Genomic DNA, 17,376 nt, shown 5'->3' with positions numbered 1-17,376 from the left:
TCCATCCTACACTGGACAGGCAGCTGCCTGTCAGGTGTAGGAGAGGAGGTGGGATGCTTACAGCTGCTGGGGAGGTTTGCTCAGCAGGATTGCCTTAGCTCTGCTGCTGACCCAGCCTCCCCAATGTCTTTAAATACAATGCTCTCCAACACCAGACAGGCCAATGTCTGTCAGGTATAGGGGCAAGGCCAGGGTATGAATGTTTATGGGGAGATAGTATAGGACATTTCTAAGAGCCATTTTGATGCATGCCTCCCTCATGAACCTGAAGAAATGTGCACCGCATCACCACTCCCTCACACCTCTCACCTCTTACTGCCCCCAAGAAAGCTCCTGGCAAACTTCGAGCCAGATACACCAACGCTACAAGGAGGAGGCAACTTAGGAATGCGGCAAAGACATTTGCACATAGTAGTCCTGCAGGGCACTGAGCTGCACAGGCCAAGTACCAGCAAGATCACCCTGAGGTACTCAGAGCAACACAGTCTCCATATGAGCAAAACAATCCAGGAACACAAGTAGAGAGGCCATCACTTTTGTAAAAGTTTACAGGAGTTGACAGTTCTATGGACAGTTCTATGTGGCCTGCTCCAGAGTGAGTTCACCAAGCAGCCTGGTGATCCTAGCACCTGAGGGCAGAACCACCAATGTGGTCTAGAGAGAGGTCCTTCAGTAGAGAGAGAAAAAGTACGTATGTCTCACTTCATTTCGTACACTACAGTCTTCTCTGTTAGAATTCCTACAACAAATGTCACATTTCAAATTTCAAATCATCAGTATTATAACTGGATTTATGGAACTGTAATACTGTAGCGAAGCATGGTTAGCAGGCTAGTATGACATAAAATTAGAAGGGGGAAAAATCAATATCTTCCAATATCAAAGTAAAATGTTAATAATTGCACTTTGACCTCTACTGTGTTGAGTTCTGTTTAAGAGCGAGCCAACTGACCATTAAATATTTGCTGCAGAGAATCATAGTTGGAAGGGACCTCCAGGGTCATCTAGTCTGCTCCTGCAAAAGAGCAGTGATATAAGAATGAGGTAGGAACTGCTGTTTCGTGTTCCCTATACTGTAGCTGTTTGTTATAGCTTTTTTTCTCTTCCCTTTCCCAAAACAGGATATTCTCTGGGATATTTTATGCAGGCAGCACTAATATAACTTAGCCTAACCCAAACAGATTACACATGGCCATGTTTAGCCAAAGCCCAATATGATGGATTACTCTATGCCAACTGAATTGTCAGGAGAATTCAGGTCAGCTGTTGTGTCAGTATCCATTTATGTCGTATAAACCTGACCCTCCTGATATTGGTCCATGCACCAGTCTCATTTTGTATATTTATTTACCATAATGCTCTTGCAAACATATCTGAAACATCATAGCCAGAACAAGAGGCTCTTTTGAGGTATTAAATCTGTCTATGTATTGCAGCTTTGGAATACACATACAAGAACCCTCATGATGCAGGGTTTTGCTACATGTGTACTGAGGCTGAAAATATGTCCTTTTCCCATTTCAGTCAAAATAGCAATTTTTATGCGTTCAGAGGATAGTGTGTAGTGTGTTGTCCCCATATGCATGAACAGATCTAATGGCTGAACAGATCTAATCTGCGGCTGGCTCGGCAGTTGGTTCTCTACCTTGACGACCTGGCCACTGTGATCCATGTGACGGTCACCTCGAGGCTTGACTACTGTAATGCTCTCTACTTAGGGCTGCCTTTGTCGCAAATCCGGAAGCTGCAGCTAGTGCAGAATGCTGCGGCCAGGTTGCTGTTGGGTCTCTCTAGGCGAGACTATATCCGGCCTGGGCTGCAAGCGCTGCACTGGCTGCCAATAGCATACCGGATTCGCTTCAAAGTGCTGGTTCTCACCTTTAAAGCTCTGAATGGCCAGGGTCCGGCTTACCTGAAGGACCACCTCTTCCCGTATGTTCCCTCAAGAGCACTACGATCGGGAAACCGCCATCTCCTGGAAGTTCCAGGTCCCCGAGAGATTAAGTTTGCCTCTACTAGGCCCAGGGCTTTCTCGGTGGCGGCTCCTACCTGGTGAAACGAGCTTCCAGAGGAGATCCGGGCCCTGCGGGACCTTATGTAGTTCTGCAGAGCCTGCAAGACGGAGCTCTTCTGCGAGGCGTTCGAGTAGGAGCCACCACCACCACTATCCTACCACCGAGGTAGTATGTCATCGGCTGCCCTACGAAAGGGGGGCAGGTTAAGCCCTGGCAGAAGTTATAGACAGCATAGCGGGAGACCGCACTACCGGGATAGCTGGCCACCAAAGTTGGGTGGTTGTTCCCATCTTGGTTGATTAATATAGCACCATGTTATAGGATGGTTTTATCGTGGTTTTAAATGTGTATTTTATTGTATGTCTTATTGTATTTTATATTCCGGCTTTGCCGCCTGTGAACCGCCCTGAGCCTTTGGGAGGGCGGGATAGAAATCAAATAAATAAATAAAAAATAAATAATAATAAAAGCACTTAGGTCACCTAATGGCTAGTTGGACTAATGTGAAATGGAGTAAGAGCTGTTATATTGGGAGGGGAAGTGTTAATGGGTATGTTGGGGGGATTGGTCCAGATATAAAGAGGAAGACTGTGTCAGTACCCAATTTAGTATTGCCAGGCAATGCCTAGCAAACATCTGGAGGGTTGTAAACAGGGATAGGGGGACTGCAACACCAGCTTTAGCACCATGTCACTTCCATGTCACTTCCACAGATAGTTCTAGGAATGGCCAGAAACTCCTGCAATTCCTAGAGGTACTCTGTGTCACCTCCTGTTTTTTACTGTAAGTGACATAATGCTACAGCCACTGCTGCAGGATTGTTTTGTTTTTCCCCATTTTTCTCCTACCACCACTGAGAACAGCAACAGGCAATGGGAGTGGGGGCAAAGGTAATGTTCCCCCACTGGGACCCCTGACCCAAACTGAACTAAACAGGAAGCAAAATGTGTTGATAATATGTTTTTGTTGTAATCTCCCAAATTATATTTTGTGTACATGTGCATATATGTGTGTATACCTGTCCTATTTAACCTCATGGAATATCTATTTCTGAAGGGAGATGAGAGACATTTGCTTCTCAGTACACAGCTGTGACAGACTGTCAAGGGTTAATGCCTAACAGAGTCTGAGAATCTTTGAGTTGCAGGCTATTCGAATGGAATTATGTTGAGAGAGGCAGTTAAAGAATGACAGTTGGGAACTGTCAGTTGAAAAAGAGACAATTAAGCGCTTACTGTGGACTGGGAAGGAGACTAAGAGAGTGAGTGGATCAAGGAGGATCTTCTTTCAAACCAGAAAAGAGAAATAGCTTCTAGTAAAGAGAAGTGATCCCTATATAGTCAAAAAGAGAAATAGCTCTTAAAGAAAGGAGTGATCCCTAGTTTGTGTATAAAGAAAGAATGGGGAAACTTGGTTATATGTTTGTTTGTAATGGCCTATGGCTAAATACAAATAAATTCTGTTCATTCATTCATTGGTTATATGTTCCTGCCTTCTAAACTTTACATATTGGAGAAACTCAGAAGCCTATGCTTAGTGTTTGAGCAGAAAATGAAACGAAAACCTCTTTTCTCAAATTTTTAAAGACCTTGTTGAATAGCAGAAACACTCATTTATTTATTTATTTAGATTTCTTAACCACCCTTCCCTGTTTGCATGGGACTCAGAGCGGTTTACAACCATTAATTCAGTACATTATAAAATCAATTAAAACCATAAATATTCAGTATTAAAAACATTTAAAACATTAGACATTGAAAGACATTTTAAAACAAGATGGCAGTGCTAGCATTCAGTCATGGACGGGAGGGTTTCAGGCAGATGTAAGGAACCATTGCTGACCTCAACCAAAGGTGTGGTGGAACATCTCTGCCTTACATGCCCTGAGCAACTTTAATAAGTCAGACAGAGAGTTCCACCAGGCTGGGGTTTACTTGTTGGCAACAAATTATCTGGTGTTTGTGTGAATGCAAAGTTACCTCATTTTTATTATCTGCTCACCTCATACATCCTACACCTGATTCCACCCGACCTTTTCTCCTCCAAGTTAAATAAAACATTTTGTTTGTTTTGAACTTTCAAAAGACTCTTGTGTGCCATTTCAAAAGCAGAATATAAGAAGGTGATTTTGTTTCTTCCCTCAGTTCCCTAGGCAGGGCCAGCATCAGTGATACAAATAAGAAGAAAATAGATAGAGAAGCTGCTTGGCAAGAAAGAAGACAGAAGGGAAAATCTTGCTTTTGATGGAGGGAAGAGGGAGAGATCGCTATAACAGCATACAGTGTAATGAATATGCCTGAGCTGCGGTTAGAAACCAAGACTGGCCCAGCAAAGCCAATTTTATGTATGCTGTAAAGTCAGGCCCAGGCCATTAAGTTTTGTCAGGAATCCATCTAAATCCATCTATAACAGTGCCTTTATTCTTGTTGCTCTTAAGATGATATACTCCACACAAGAGTATGTCCAAGTGGAAGATCAATTGCAGTTATTTTGCTGAGTAAAGAGGTTTAATCTGTGGTACAGGAAAAAACAGATTCATTATATATCTTTCAGCTAGTAATCTAAGCAATAAAACACAACAAGGTGTGCATTATATCCAGAACAAAAGCTAACCAATTGTGAATACTGGAGAAGAAGGAAATGAGAGCTTCCCATCACTCAGTCAGATTGTGTATGTGTGTTCGACAGAGAGAAAGGAGAAGACTTGGTGGTAACAGGTTTTGATTGTTTCTGTTTCAGGGAACAGAATGGAACCCTTCCCACAAATTCATGTATTTATTTATTTATTATTTAAATTTGTACCCCACCCTCCCCGCCAAGGCAGGCTTAGGGCAGCTAACGTCATAAAGGCATCATAACAATAAAATCATAGACATCTAAAAGCAATTCATCAAACAATTCAATAACAATTCATTAAAACTAACTTACATTATATTAAAGTGCTAGCAGTTAACTTATAATATCAAAGATGGCCTCATACATTTTGTAGGTTTACTTGATATTCAGCTCATTGGTCTTTCTCAATTTTGGTCCGCGAGCACAGGCTATCAGTAATAGACCAGGCACCAGGCTTCCATTCTTATTAAGTTGATGGTATTAATAATTGTACGTGGTAATGCCTGTGGTGGTGGCAGTTCCTAGTTGAAAGCCTGGTGGAAGAGCTCCATCTTGCAGGTCCTGCAGAACTGTAAAAGTCCCGCAGGGCCCTGATCTATTCCGGGAGCTGATTCCACCAGTATGGAGCCATCACCAAAAAGGCTCTGGCCCTGGTTGCAGCTAGCCTGGCGTCCTTGGGACCTGGAAGGGCCAGTCGGTTTTGTGCCCCTGACCGAAGTGCTCTCTGGGGTATATATGGGGAAAGGCAGTCCCTCAGGTATGTCAGACCCTGGCCATAAAGGGCACCTTGAAGCAAATCTGGTATGCTATTGGCAGCCAGTGCAATGCCTTCATGACAGGCTAGATGTGTTCACTCATGGGGAGGCCCATCAGAAGCCTGGCCCCATGGCTTTTGCACTAGCTGCAGCTTCCGTATTTGCGACAAGGGCAGCCCTAAGTAGAGAGTGTTACAGTAGTCTAGTCTCGAGGTCACCATCGCATGGATCACTGTTGCAAGGTCATTGTGTCCGAGGAAGGGAACCAACTGCCTAATCAGCCGCAGATGGTAAAAGGCCGACTTGGCAGTGGCTGCTACCTGGGCCTCCATCGTTAAGGAGGCATTCAAGAGCAATCCCAAGCTCCTAACCTCCAGCGCTGGCACCAATGGCACCCCATCGAAAGTCGGGAGTGGAGTCCCTACTCCCAGTCTGCTCCGACTCAGGCACAGGACCTCCGTTTTCGTCGGATTCAATTTCAGTCGGCTCAGTCTAAGCCAACCAGCCACGGCTTGTAATGACCGGTCCAGATCTTCCGGTCTAGAGTCAGACCGGCCACTCAACATCAGATAGAGCTTGATGTCATCCACATACTGGTGACATCCCAGCCCATAGCTCCGGGCAATCTGGGCAAAGGGGTGCATATAGATGTTAAATAATATCGGGGACAGCACTGCCACTTGAGGCACTCCACATTCTGGTGGGTATCTCTGGGAGAGCTGTTCCCCTAACACCACCCTTTGTCCCTGACCATGGAGAAAGGAGGTAAGCCATTGCAAGGCAAGCCCCTGAACTCCTACGTCAGCGAGGCGGTGGATCAGTAACTGATGGTCGACCGTGTCGAATGCTGCCAACAGGTCCAACAGCAACAGTACTGCCAATCCGCCCCGATCCAGGTGCCTCCAAAGATCACCCTGGACTTCCTTGTCCCAAGCACTAACCAGGATCAACCACATTTCGTGTCTAAGATCTGACAAGTTTGGGCTAGACTGGGCCATCTAGATCAGGGCTCTTTGGACATAGTGCTTATTAATTGGTTTAATTATCTCTACTACAAAAATGTTTAGAAGGGATACATTATACACATTATGTATTTCAAACTTGGATCATCCTTACCTCTGGCTGAACAGTGTAAGTTTTTGAGTATCAATGTTTTTGTCAAAATGAATCAGAATTCTACATTTTATGTGCTGCATATACTTCCTTAAATCTGAGTCTTCTATACTCTAAATCCTGGAGACTATTCATTCTTCCAGTTCTGTATTGAAAGTCTGATATTTATCTCAACATTTGGATTTGGAAAATGAAATTTTATTCTAACTATTGATGGATGGTTTCGTAGGTATAGTGCACAGCAGCGATAAAGAATCTATTAGAAGATTTTTTAGAAATATGCAATCAGATATGGCAAATTCAGTTCCAATTCATTAAACTGTAAGAGAGGGGGTTATTTTAATATAATAGGGTGGAATTATTTCAGAACTTTGTTCAGTTTTCTAACAATTAGAATGGCAAATGAAAAAGGAAAATGAATGAGAAATTTGTACTATACATCACTTTCAAAGCATAAGATTGTCCTACTGATTAATACTTTGCTGACATGGTAAACTAGAGGAGAGAATTCATTTTACATGGCTTTTGTACTGTAAAGTACACTCTGTTTTTAGAAACTGTGCCCATTTTGTGATCATGGAAGGAGCTAATACTATTTAGGGATGGCATGAACCCCTCTCCACTGGGGAGTTTCGAACCTTCTTTTTTCCTTGAAAGTACATCCTAATTTCTCTGGCCTTTGCCATCTATGCACAGTGAAACCTGGAAGAAGGTATTGTGGAGGTGTTTACATTTCCCACTGTTCCCTTATGGGAATAATAGAAATTTCAGCAACATTTTTTAATGAGAGGTTTAAATTCAAATGCAAATAGTAAGTTTCCCAGTTAAAAGCCTCCTACTAGATGAGCACTTTGCAGCAAGTTTTGGATAGTCATGAAATACATTTGGGTTGGATCCTTCCATGGAGGAAGATTCCTCCTTCAGTAGAAGGGCACTGTGACAAGTAGGAGAGTGCAATTTTTTTTCTCTGTATTTTTCGGTTCAGGTCTATTGGACCTGGAAAAAAAATGCGATTCCAGGATTTTTTGGAAATCCTGAATTTTTGGGGGTCCAGTAGACCTGAACTGAAAAACACAGAGGGGGGAAAGGCAGTGGCAAAGCCGCTAAAAACAGCTGAGAGGGAGCTCAGGTGGGGCTCCTTTGGGCTGTCCCTTTAAACTGGACTGCCCAAAAGAGGTCACCAGGCAGCCGATCCTGCAGGGAGAACTCTGCCCTGGGGCTCTGCTGGATTGTCTGGTTTAAACCAGGCTTCCCAACAGCTCCCCTCCAGGAGTCGATCCTGCAGGGACAGTTCTCCCCACAGTCTTCGCTGGGGCTCTGCTGGGCGGCCCAGTTTAAATCGGACTGCCCAACAGAGCCCGCCAAGGAGCTGATCCTGTGAGGAGAGCTCTCCCCTCAGGCTCTGCTGGGGCTCTGCTGGGCAGCCCAGTTTAGACCCGGCTGCCCAACAGAGCCCACCCAGGAGGCGATCCTATGTAGTGAGTTCTCCTCGCAGGCTAAGCTGGGGCTGAGATCAGATTGCCCAACAGAGCCCACCCTGGAGGCGATCCTGCAGGGTGAGATCTTTCCACAGGCTCTGCTGGGGCTCTGCTGGGCAGCCCAGTTTTGCCAGTAATTCCCAAATATATCTGGGATTTTTTTCTAGGATTTATTTCCAGTTCTCCCGAAAAATCCTGGATTCATTTGGGAAGCCAAAATATACTTGAAAAATACCGAGAAGAGAAGCCTGATTTAATGCTTGTGGTTATAAACAGGCTTTCACTGCCTGGCCACCAGTTTGGATCCTTTCACACCCACATAGGACTCCACCCATAATAGCCTACCTTTTCCCAAGAATCAAACTAAGTGATGCCAGGTCTGCTCATCACCAGAGACAGGTGTTATAACCTGGTACTCTGTCCTGTCCCAGTGGTAAAGTTAAACCATTCTGCCACCCCAGCCAGAGCTCCCCTTTAAACTGTCTGCTGTGTTGCTGAGGCGGACCCAAATTGACTGCCGCTGTTCCTCCCAAAATCCCATCACCCCCCTGAAGGTGACTGAATGCTGGAGCAGCATTCCCGTAGCCTTGGTTGTAAAGTAGTTGGTTGGTTTTCAGTGGCAGGACAGCCTCCTGCCTTTCACAGGAATCAACATGGTTCCTCCTCCCAGGAGCAGCATTTGGGGGACATTTGGGGATGCAGTGGGAGTGGGGAGGCAAAAAAGTAGCATTCGGCTGGTCAAGCCAATATTTGTTTACAAAATTTTCACAGCATTCTTAGATCCAGTCTATAAATCTTCTTAGTTTTAAAGCCAAAGGCCTTGCTTCTGTTTTTCCTGTAGTGGTTATAATTACACTCAAGAAAAATGTGAAAGGGATTGAGAAAAAAAGCACTGGATCTCAAATTGAAAACAGTAAGCCCGAAAGGAAACTTTCAGAGACAAAACCGTCATCTAATCCAGGGGTGTCAAACTCACTAGAAATGTGTTATTTAAAGTTTTAAAAATCTTTAATTGTATTTGTCTGTGTCTTTTATAAAGTTTATAACTCCACTACCTGGCATTACGTCTTATGACACACGTTGCCCGGCCCAACAAGGTCTCATTTATGTCAGATCTGGCCCTCATAACAAATGAGTTCGACACCCCTGAATTCATTATGTTGAAACCAGGGCCTTAATATAAATTGCAGCTTGCTATTGTGTAAGCTTTAAATATGAATCTGTTCACAATCTTTCATTTATTCTTAATGAACTGTTCTTTTGTTCAGATTCCTGTTAACAGGAAGAAACAGGAAGAACAAAACACCCTGAATTTAACTAGTTTGTGACTATTTCTTCCACACAGGATCCAAAACCTACAGGAATACATCCCAAAAAAGGTCCCCAAGCTGGAGGGACCACCCTAACTATCAGTGGCACAAACTTGGACACTGGCTCGAGACAAGATGTTAATATTTCCCTTGGTGATGTGCCCTGTAAAGTGTGAGTATAAGGCACACATTTGCTGCAACTATATCTTGAGTTTTCCCCCTCTGATATGGTTCTAACACAGTATTTCTCAAACTGCACTCTGAGGAGACCCCAAGGTGTCCTCAAGTGGAGAACCACAAGTCATATGTAAGGACAGAGAGTAAGATGTTCTCAGTCCCTGCCATCTAACATGAAAATGGAGTACTCTTTGTTTTCTAGGAATGGAGACTGGTACCCTTTGCCTTGGGGGAAGGAGACTGAATTGGTATTCTTTCGTTGAAGTGCAGCCATTGGTGGAGTTACTGCCAGTCAGCTTCCAGATCACCTCACAGTACTTGTCAGAAAACAAGCTTATCAGTTGTTTCAGTCCAATAGTCCAGTCCTAGCTGAGTGGCACCAGGAAAGTAGACTCCAAATATAATCCTCATAGTTACTTCAGGTATAGTTGCAGTGGTTTCACTCTGTTTTACAGTGCAGCAGATTTTTTTTCATAAAGGCATGCTGCATCCCTAGACAATAATAGCCAATGACAAGTTTCAACTGAGTACTGAAAGTTCATGTTTTTCACAGACTTCATCTGTAACCAATAAGAAAGTTCCTTGCTGTCTGCAGTGCAAAGTCTCATCAAGGGATGAGATTGATTAGAGCTTAGGTCATACCTCTTGAGCTGTGATTTAGTTGAAACCTCTAACCTCTTCCTCTAGTTGTCTTTTGTGATGGTGGTTCACACATCTGTGTCATTGACTCCAACATCAAATGAAGACTTACACACCTATTTATGCATTCATCCACTTATAACATTTATTAGCTGCCTTTCTCTCTTGTGGAACTCAAGGCAGTTTCCAGTATAAATAAAACCATTATAAAACACAGTAAAAACAATATGAATAAAAAATATAAAAAGTCACAATTTAAAAACTAATTTAGGACTGCCTATAAATAAAAACCAAATCAGTCAAATGCAGTCGTAATTAAAATGGTTTTCAACTACCTCCTGAAGGTCGACAGTGAGTGGGCCAGGCGCATCTCCTTGGAGAGGTGTTCCATAATTGTGTGGCTGCCAAAAGGCCCTCACCTCTCTCATGTGCCCACCAAATGAGCTTCTTTGATTGGTGGGGAAGTCATGAGGAGCCTCTCCCTGTGATCTTAATTCCCAGGCAGGAACATAAGGGAGAAGGCAGTCCTTCAGATACCCTGGTCCCCAGCTCTGTAGGGCTTTAAAGGACAAAACCAATATCTTGAAGTGGGCTTGGGAGCAGATCGGTAGCTCATATAATTGCTATAGTATCATGGTCATATGCTCCTAGTAGCTGGTCTCAACCAGCAGTTGTACTGCCTCATTCTACACTAGCTGCAGCTTCCAAACCCTCTTTAAGGGTAGGCCCAAATACAGCATATTGCAGTAGTCCAGTCTAGATGTAACTAAAGCACAAATCACTGTGGCTATATCAGACTGAACCAGGAACAGGCACAGCTGATGCACCAGCCAAAGCTGGCAAAAGCACTCAGAGCCACCACAGCCACCTGGTTTTCTGAGGTGATCACTGTGTTAAGTAGCACTCCCAAGCAGCAAACCTGGCTTTTCAAGGGGAGTATAATCCCATCAAAGACAGGAGAGATCTTGAGTCCTCAGACTGTCAATGTACTAACCCAGAGAAACCAGAGGCTTTTATAGCGCCATTCCTCTGGTTCTACTTAACATGTTCTCTTGTCTTAATTAAACAATGCACATGCTTGTGTGAAATAGTCTTTAGTGTCTCTTATTATTTGGAATTTTCTCCTTCAAGGTGGCACACATGAGAGTAGTCCTCTAATGAGGACTGCAAATTCTCTTGACACATGATCATACTATCAATGTGCCCTCTGTATAGCCAATGCCTAGCAATTGTCTACTCTGTTAAAAATAGAGAGTCTCAATAGTAGCTTTTGCAGAAAAGAAACTGCATGTGATACACTTCTGATGAAACAGTTTATTGAGTTACCATTAGAATGCCAGCAGCATGTCAGGGAGGATGTCAATAGTTATTAGGGATATACACTCAAACATCAACTAATGAAATAAGTAAACATCACAGTGATTTTCATTATTGTCAGCATCAGAACATCTAATAACTAAAAGTAAGAACATCCAGTAATCTGTGGAAGTGTTCATTGTAATATAGTGCTTGCACAACGTCTGTGTTCACAGTTGTAGGAGAGAGATGGTGAGAGCGAGACACAGTGAGAGCAGGAGAGAGAGGCAGCAGATAATGTAAGTGTGACAGGCATTTGATCCAACCAAAAGAGTTAGCAGAAATTCTCATAAAAGTGGGTTGTAATGATATTGCTATCTGTGATCATCATTCCACCAATCATTAACAGTCACAGTGGGTTAGATAGGCACTCTGACTTCTGTATAAACTAGCAGCTAGGCACTATTTCTCTCATTGAGACTCTGCATTTACAGGTTCATATTCTTTAGCATACTTTGCAATTAGCAGGTCCTTGCTGTGGCACTGGATTATATTGTGTGTGAGTGACTACTGGTTGTATTTTATTACTGTCATCCTTTGATGGAATGAGATTTTGTCCATGAGAGAGATTTTCTTTGGTAGAGGAAGACTTGGTGAAAGGATCATAGAATCCATCTTAGAAGCAGAGAGCTGCAGAATGCAATCTACTGGGACCTGCTGTAGTGTAGTTCTATTTATATAGTGTTTGAGATTTCTTTTCACCTGTTCTTTTCACTTTTAGTTCCAGTCCTACCACAGTCTTTATGTTAATACCTTTCTCACTGAGACTTAAGGCAGATTACAATGCAGTCGATAGGATGAGACCTCTAATAAGCAATGTAATGAGACAGGGATTTCAGAGTGTGGGGGGAAAGCAGAAATCTGAACAAAGCATAAGTTTTAAATGTAACATGTTGAAGAAGTGGAAAGTTGTATTACATAAGTAGAAATACAATGCTCTGGGAACAGGATAATGACTGCAGCAAGAGATAACACATACAATACATATGAATGTTATATTTAAGCATGTGTGTTCTATGGCTTGTTGCCGTAATAAATGCCTGACTGACATACAATACACAGTAGCAAAGTCAATGGACCCGTTCCCTTCCTTGAAATCTTTCCTGAACCATTCCATTATAATATAGCCCTATTCCCTTTATAAAGATGTCTGACCTCCTTATACAGGGCATGCCACAAGGTGGGGGCACTACAGATTATGCATATGTATGGGCCGTTGTTGTTGTGTAATTTATTTCTTTATTTCTTAATAATTGCAACCCAGAAAAGAAAAGAAATAACAGAATATAGCAACAATGATGCAAATCTACAGATAAAAGTTTTCCAGATATCTAAAAATATGTCCATGCATAATTGTCATCTCTGTGCCATACGTTCAAATGTTGATAAGGCTGTAAAGTCCTCAATCCATTGGATTATGGGAATTAGGCATTTCAGTATCCAGCATTCTAAAACAAATCTTTTAGTAACAGTAAGGGCTTGGAGGGCTCATTTTTCTTGCTCATCAGTTAGCCTCCAGGAGACTGGCAAATTGTTTAAAAATATATAGGCATCCTCAAAGATCAATGAATATTTTAATACAACATTTATATATAACTACTTCCTCCCCAAAAGACTGAATAACTGGACAGGCCCAAAGCATCTGTTTAAGAGATCTGTCCTTTCTTTGACTGCTGCGCAGACTAGAAATGTAATTGCCTCCAGAACAGGGCACTTCCTTCTTGTGTGCCTGAAATTTGGGGGTGAGAATCCTTGTACAGTCCCCAGAGAATTTAATCCCAGTTGGATGGGGAAAAAACATGCAGCCTAGAAACCTTCCCACTGAAGCCACTGGAAACAAATGCAAAAGTGAAAAATAAAAAACAAATTCAACTAATAATGAACAACATGAATCCTCCCCCCAAAAAAAACTTCTGCATGTTAAACTTGAGAAGATCCTTTTTTATATTTTAGAATCATGAATAGATGTCCTGATTACTCTGTTATCCTGTTGTCGCAAGCAGAGTAGTATTTTTCCTGTGTGTAAGTTGGCTCTTGATTGTTTGCTGCATAAAGTGGTCTAAGTTGTTATGGAATCAGCAAAAAAGAAAGCTTAAAAATACAAGGAAAGGAAGGGTGAAGACAGCATTTTCTGTATTTTATTGAATTTCTTTACTCTTATTTCATATAATAAATGCATGGACAGAAAGCCCCACAGGATCTCCTTAGCTAGCATAGAACAGACAAACATCCATTAAAATTATATTGTCCTGCAACAAATGAAGTTAGGGCACTCCTGAAAAACTGAATTTGTTTATCATGGAGTATTGAGAAAAGGCTTTGCTTTCAGTGGGCAATTGCTTGGGGGTATACAACATCTATTTTAAATGAGTGCCTAAAATTGGATTTTTTCTTTTCTGTGAATCAACTAGTGAATAAAACTCATCCAGTGTTTTGATTCTCACATTCTCCTGGCTATCTGAATTCATTTTTAATACAGCCCTATTTCAGTTTTAATCCCGTTTAATCCAAATATCAGTTTAACCAAGCAATGGTTGATACAGTATATTATTTTGATATTTTTTAAAGTTGTGCTGTCTATGTATTTTATACAACAAGAGTATAATCTCATCAGTATTACTTTTCTTCGTTTCCTCAGTATCCAGTTTGGTGAAGAAATTGTTTGTGTTACTGGGCCAAATCCCAAGGCTGGGAGCGCGGTTGTAATAGTACGGCATGGAAGCACTGAAAAACTAATAGAACACGACCCCTTTACCTATACAGATAATCCTAGAATTGATGGCATTCAGCCCAAAACAAGCATACGCAGGTAATACAATACTTCTGCTTTAAAGCTGTGTTCCACTTTCATGAGCTGAGGTGTAGATTTTATTCTGATGTAATTATTAGATTGCTTAGACCCAAGGGAGACATTTTCACAAGATAATGGAATATAATTATATTTCTCATATCACATAGAAGTCATCACCTCTAGGGAAAAGCAAACTTCATTGAGAGTGAACGTCAAATAGATATTGTTCATTGTTATGATACCTGTGCAATCCCATATGGGTTATTATGCATGCAGGCTTACTGTGGAGAGATTTTGAAGCACAAAAACTCTAGAGGGCGCTCTTTCCCCTCTTCCACGGTGCTTTCCTGCCTTTTCTAGTGTAAAAGGAAGAGGCAGAGCACCTTTCCCTCCATTTTCTCTCTGCCATTGGGAAGAGCAGTTCTTTCCTTCGAAGCTCAAGTGAGGAAAAATTGCAGGCTTCAAGCCTTCTCCTCAGACTTAGTCTACATAATAGCTTCAAAAGACATGGCCCCAAAAGTTCTCTTTAAGACATGCATGTCTTGCAGGGCAAAAATCCCCCATACAGGCAATAGTACTTTGTGTCTACTATGCCTCAGTGAAGAGCATGATGTCTTCAGATGCCTGGTATGTTGACAGTTTACCTCCAAAGTGAGACATGACAGAACATCAGAACTGAAACAAGGGCTTGTCCAGCAGTGCTCCTGACAATCATCCAGGCACAATGCCTAAACTGAATCCAGAGATATGGATCTGGTCATCATTGGATCTGAGACTAGTTTTAGAGCCTTTGGCTCCAACTGTGATGCCTACAAGGGTGCAAACTGCTACTTACCCAGAATCGCGTAGGAGAAGCGCTTCAGAGCCTCCTCCAAAAAGGACTTGTAGCAAGCCTTGTCAAAGTCATCCAAGTCATCGTCTTCCTCCTGTCATAAAGTGACAGTTCCAGTATGGCCAGTGATCAAACCTACGGTCAAACCTATGCTGATTCCAAGAACTCATTGGTTCTGGATCACCTATCCCCCGTTGTCAACTGTTATCCCATTGATCGGATCTCTGGCTGCCAAGTCCCCCCGGGGGGGGTTCCTGCCAAAAGGGCCCCCAACCCGCTGGTCCGGATCAGGCCGGCGGGGGAACCCCGCCCCCAAAGTGCCTGGTTCGGGCTGACATGCCTGGTGCCGGCCGATGCTCTAGCAGTCAGCCTGAAAACTCTATAATATCGTAGAGTTTCCAGGCCGATTGCTAGAGCATCGGCTGGCAATGTGCCCAACATGATGATGTCACTTCTGGGTGATGTCATTGCGCCGTGCACGCACTTTGCGCGCATGCGAATATCCCGGACCAGAACCGGGTCTCCCCCTCTGTGCCAGGTAAGTGACTTGGCAAGCCTAATCGGATTTAATCTGTCAGTTGGATCCAACACTGTATCCCCTGTCTCTCCTCTGAGGCCTCTCCTAGTGGATACTTACCATAGCTATTATGCTGACCAGAATTGGGATCCATACACTTCTCTCAGTTCTGATCCAGCCAGCGACATGGATTAAGCCTCAATGGAGTCTGAAGGTAATCCTGATTCCTCAGGAACACTGGGAGATGACTTCCAGTGCTATTATGGTTATGAACAGTCAGTGTACAGTGAACAAAAATTTTGATTTTGCATTGGAACTGTCCCCAGAGGACCAGATTCCAGAATAATCCACCTACTGTCCTAGTGAGGATTTCAGACTCTATAGTAAGCAACTGATTTGCTTGGTGAGATCACTTGAAATAGATGTCTCCTGTGCCCCCAGTGCCACAGACCCAGTGATGCACCCTAACTTCAGTGGCCCAGTCACTTTCGCTGTGATGGAAGGACTGTTAGAAGTGACTATGGAACCATGGCTCAAACCAGCCCCTGTGCCACCATTGGCCCGCAGAATTGAGAACCAGTATAGGACGAAGCCCTTGCTATTCCAGCATTCAGTGGCCAACTCCCTAGCAGTAGACTCTATTCAAGGGAGAAACAAAAGATACCTAGCATTTATGCCCAGACTTGATGGAGAAGGCCAAAAGATCTAAGCCTGCTCTGCCTTGTTCTTCAGAATTGCCACTTAATAAATGCATAATAGCCAGAAACCATGCTCTTGTAGGATGGCATGGTTCACTATCTGGACCTTGTACCAGAAGAGAAACACGAGCTTGCCAAGCTCCTGGTACTTAGAGCATTTAAACTTTCCAAACATCAGACCTACTCTGCCAAGTGTGTAGCAGATTGTGCAGCCCACAGTCTGGCCACGATGATATTAATCTGATGCCACTCCAAGTGAAAATCCAGCCAAAGATCTCTCTTTTGATGGGACTGAACTGTTTAGTAGTAAGATTGATGAGCTCCTCACTAAGTGTCATGGACCACCCTCATCCTCATTGGAGGAAGAGTAAGACAACAACCTGTTGCCAAGCCCCACCTTGGAAGACCCTTCTTGTGAGGCGGGGGCCCAAAGAGACCCTGAGCCAGCGCCAATACTGCCCATGAGCCAGCCGGGTTCTTCAGTCTGAAGGCCCTGGCCACAGTCTCCCAAACCATCCCAGGAGCACAGGAGGTGAAAGGCTAGGGCTGAGGCATGGACTAAGTGCAGGAGTGCATGCCTGCAGCCTCCCTTCTGCTAAGGAAATGCTAGAAAAGACTAAGTCACCACAGGATTTGGACCCTAGGCTGACTCAGTTTGTAGGGGAAGAAGAAGAAGGGATTGGATTTATACCCCATCCTTCACTTGGAGTCTCAGAGCGGCTTACAAACTCCTTTCCTCCCCCTCCCCACAACAGACACCCTGTGAGGTGGGTGGGGCTGAGAGAACTCTGACACAAACTGCTCTTTCAGGAACAGCTGTGCCAGAGCTTGTGACTGACCCAAGGTCACATCAGCAGGTGCAAGTAGAGGAGTGGGGAATCAAACCTGGTTCTCCCAGATTAGAGTCCGCACACTTAACCACTACACCAAACTGGGTGTAGTGGGGGAGAGTGGCAACCAGTGGCACCTGTAGGGAAACTCCCTATATAAGGTTGCAAGATCAACTTGTCTGCAGTCTTGCTAACTACTCCACCACAAGCTGGACCTGTTTTGGAGCCAATTCTTGTTATCTGCCTCTT

General features: G+C 43.4%; 1 protein-coding gene across 1 annotated transcript in view; it reads left to right on the top strand.

Annotated features, from left to right (window-relative positions):
* The window catches only part of PLXNB2 (plexin B2), a 147,918-nt gene that overhangs the window by 61,457 nt on the left and 69,085 nt on the right, over positions 1 to 17,376 (top strand). Inside the window, exons 9-10 of the mRNA XM_015411815.1 lie at positions 9,323 to 9,459; positions 14,098 to 14,268. Of these exons, the coding sequence (XP_015267301.1) occupies positions 9,323 to 9,459; positions 14,098 to 14,268 (308 nt within the window). The remainder of the gene's footprint in view (positions 1 to 9,322; positions 9,460 to 14,097; positions 14,269 to 17,376) is intronic.

Source organism: Gekko japonicus, unplaced genomic scaffold (genome assembly GCF_001447785.1).
Source record: "Gekko japonicus isolate JY-2015 unplaced genomic scaffold, Gekko_japonicus_V1.1 scaffold283, whole genome shotgun sequence".
Taxonomy (NCBI): domain Eukaryota; kingdom Metazoa; phylum Chordata; class Lepidosauria; order Squamata; family Gekkonidae; genus Gekko; species Gekko japonicus.
The sequence above is the reverse complement of the archived record's forward strand: the minus strand, read 5'-3'. Positions and strand labels throughout refer to the sequence as shown.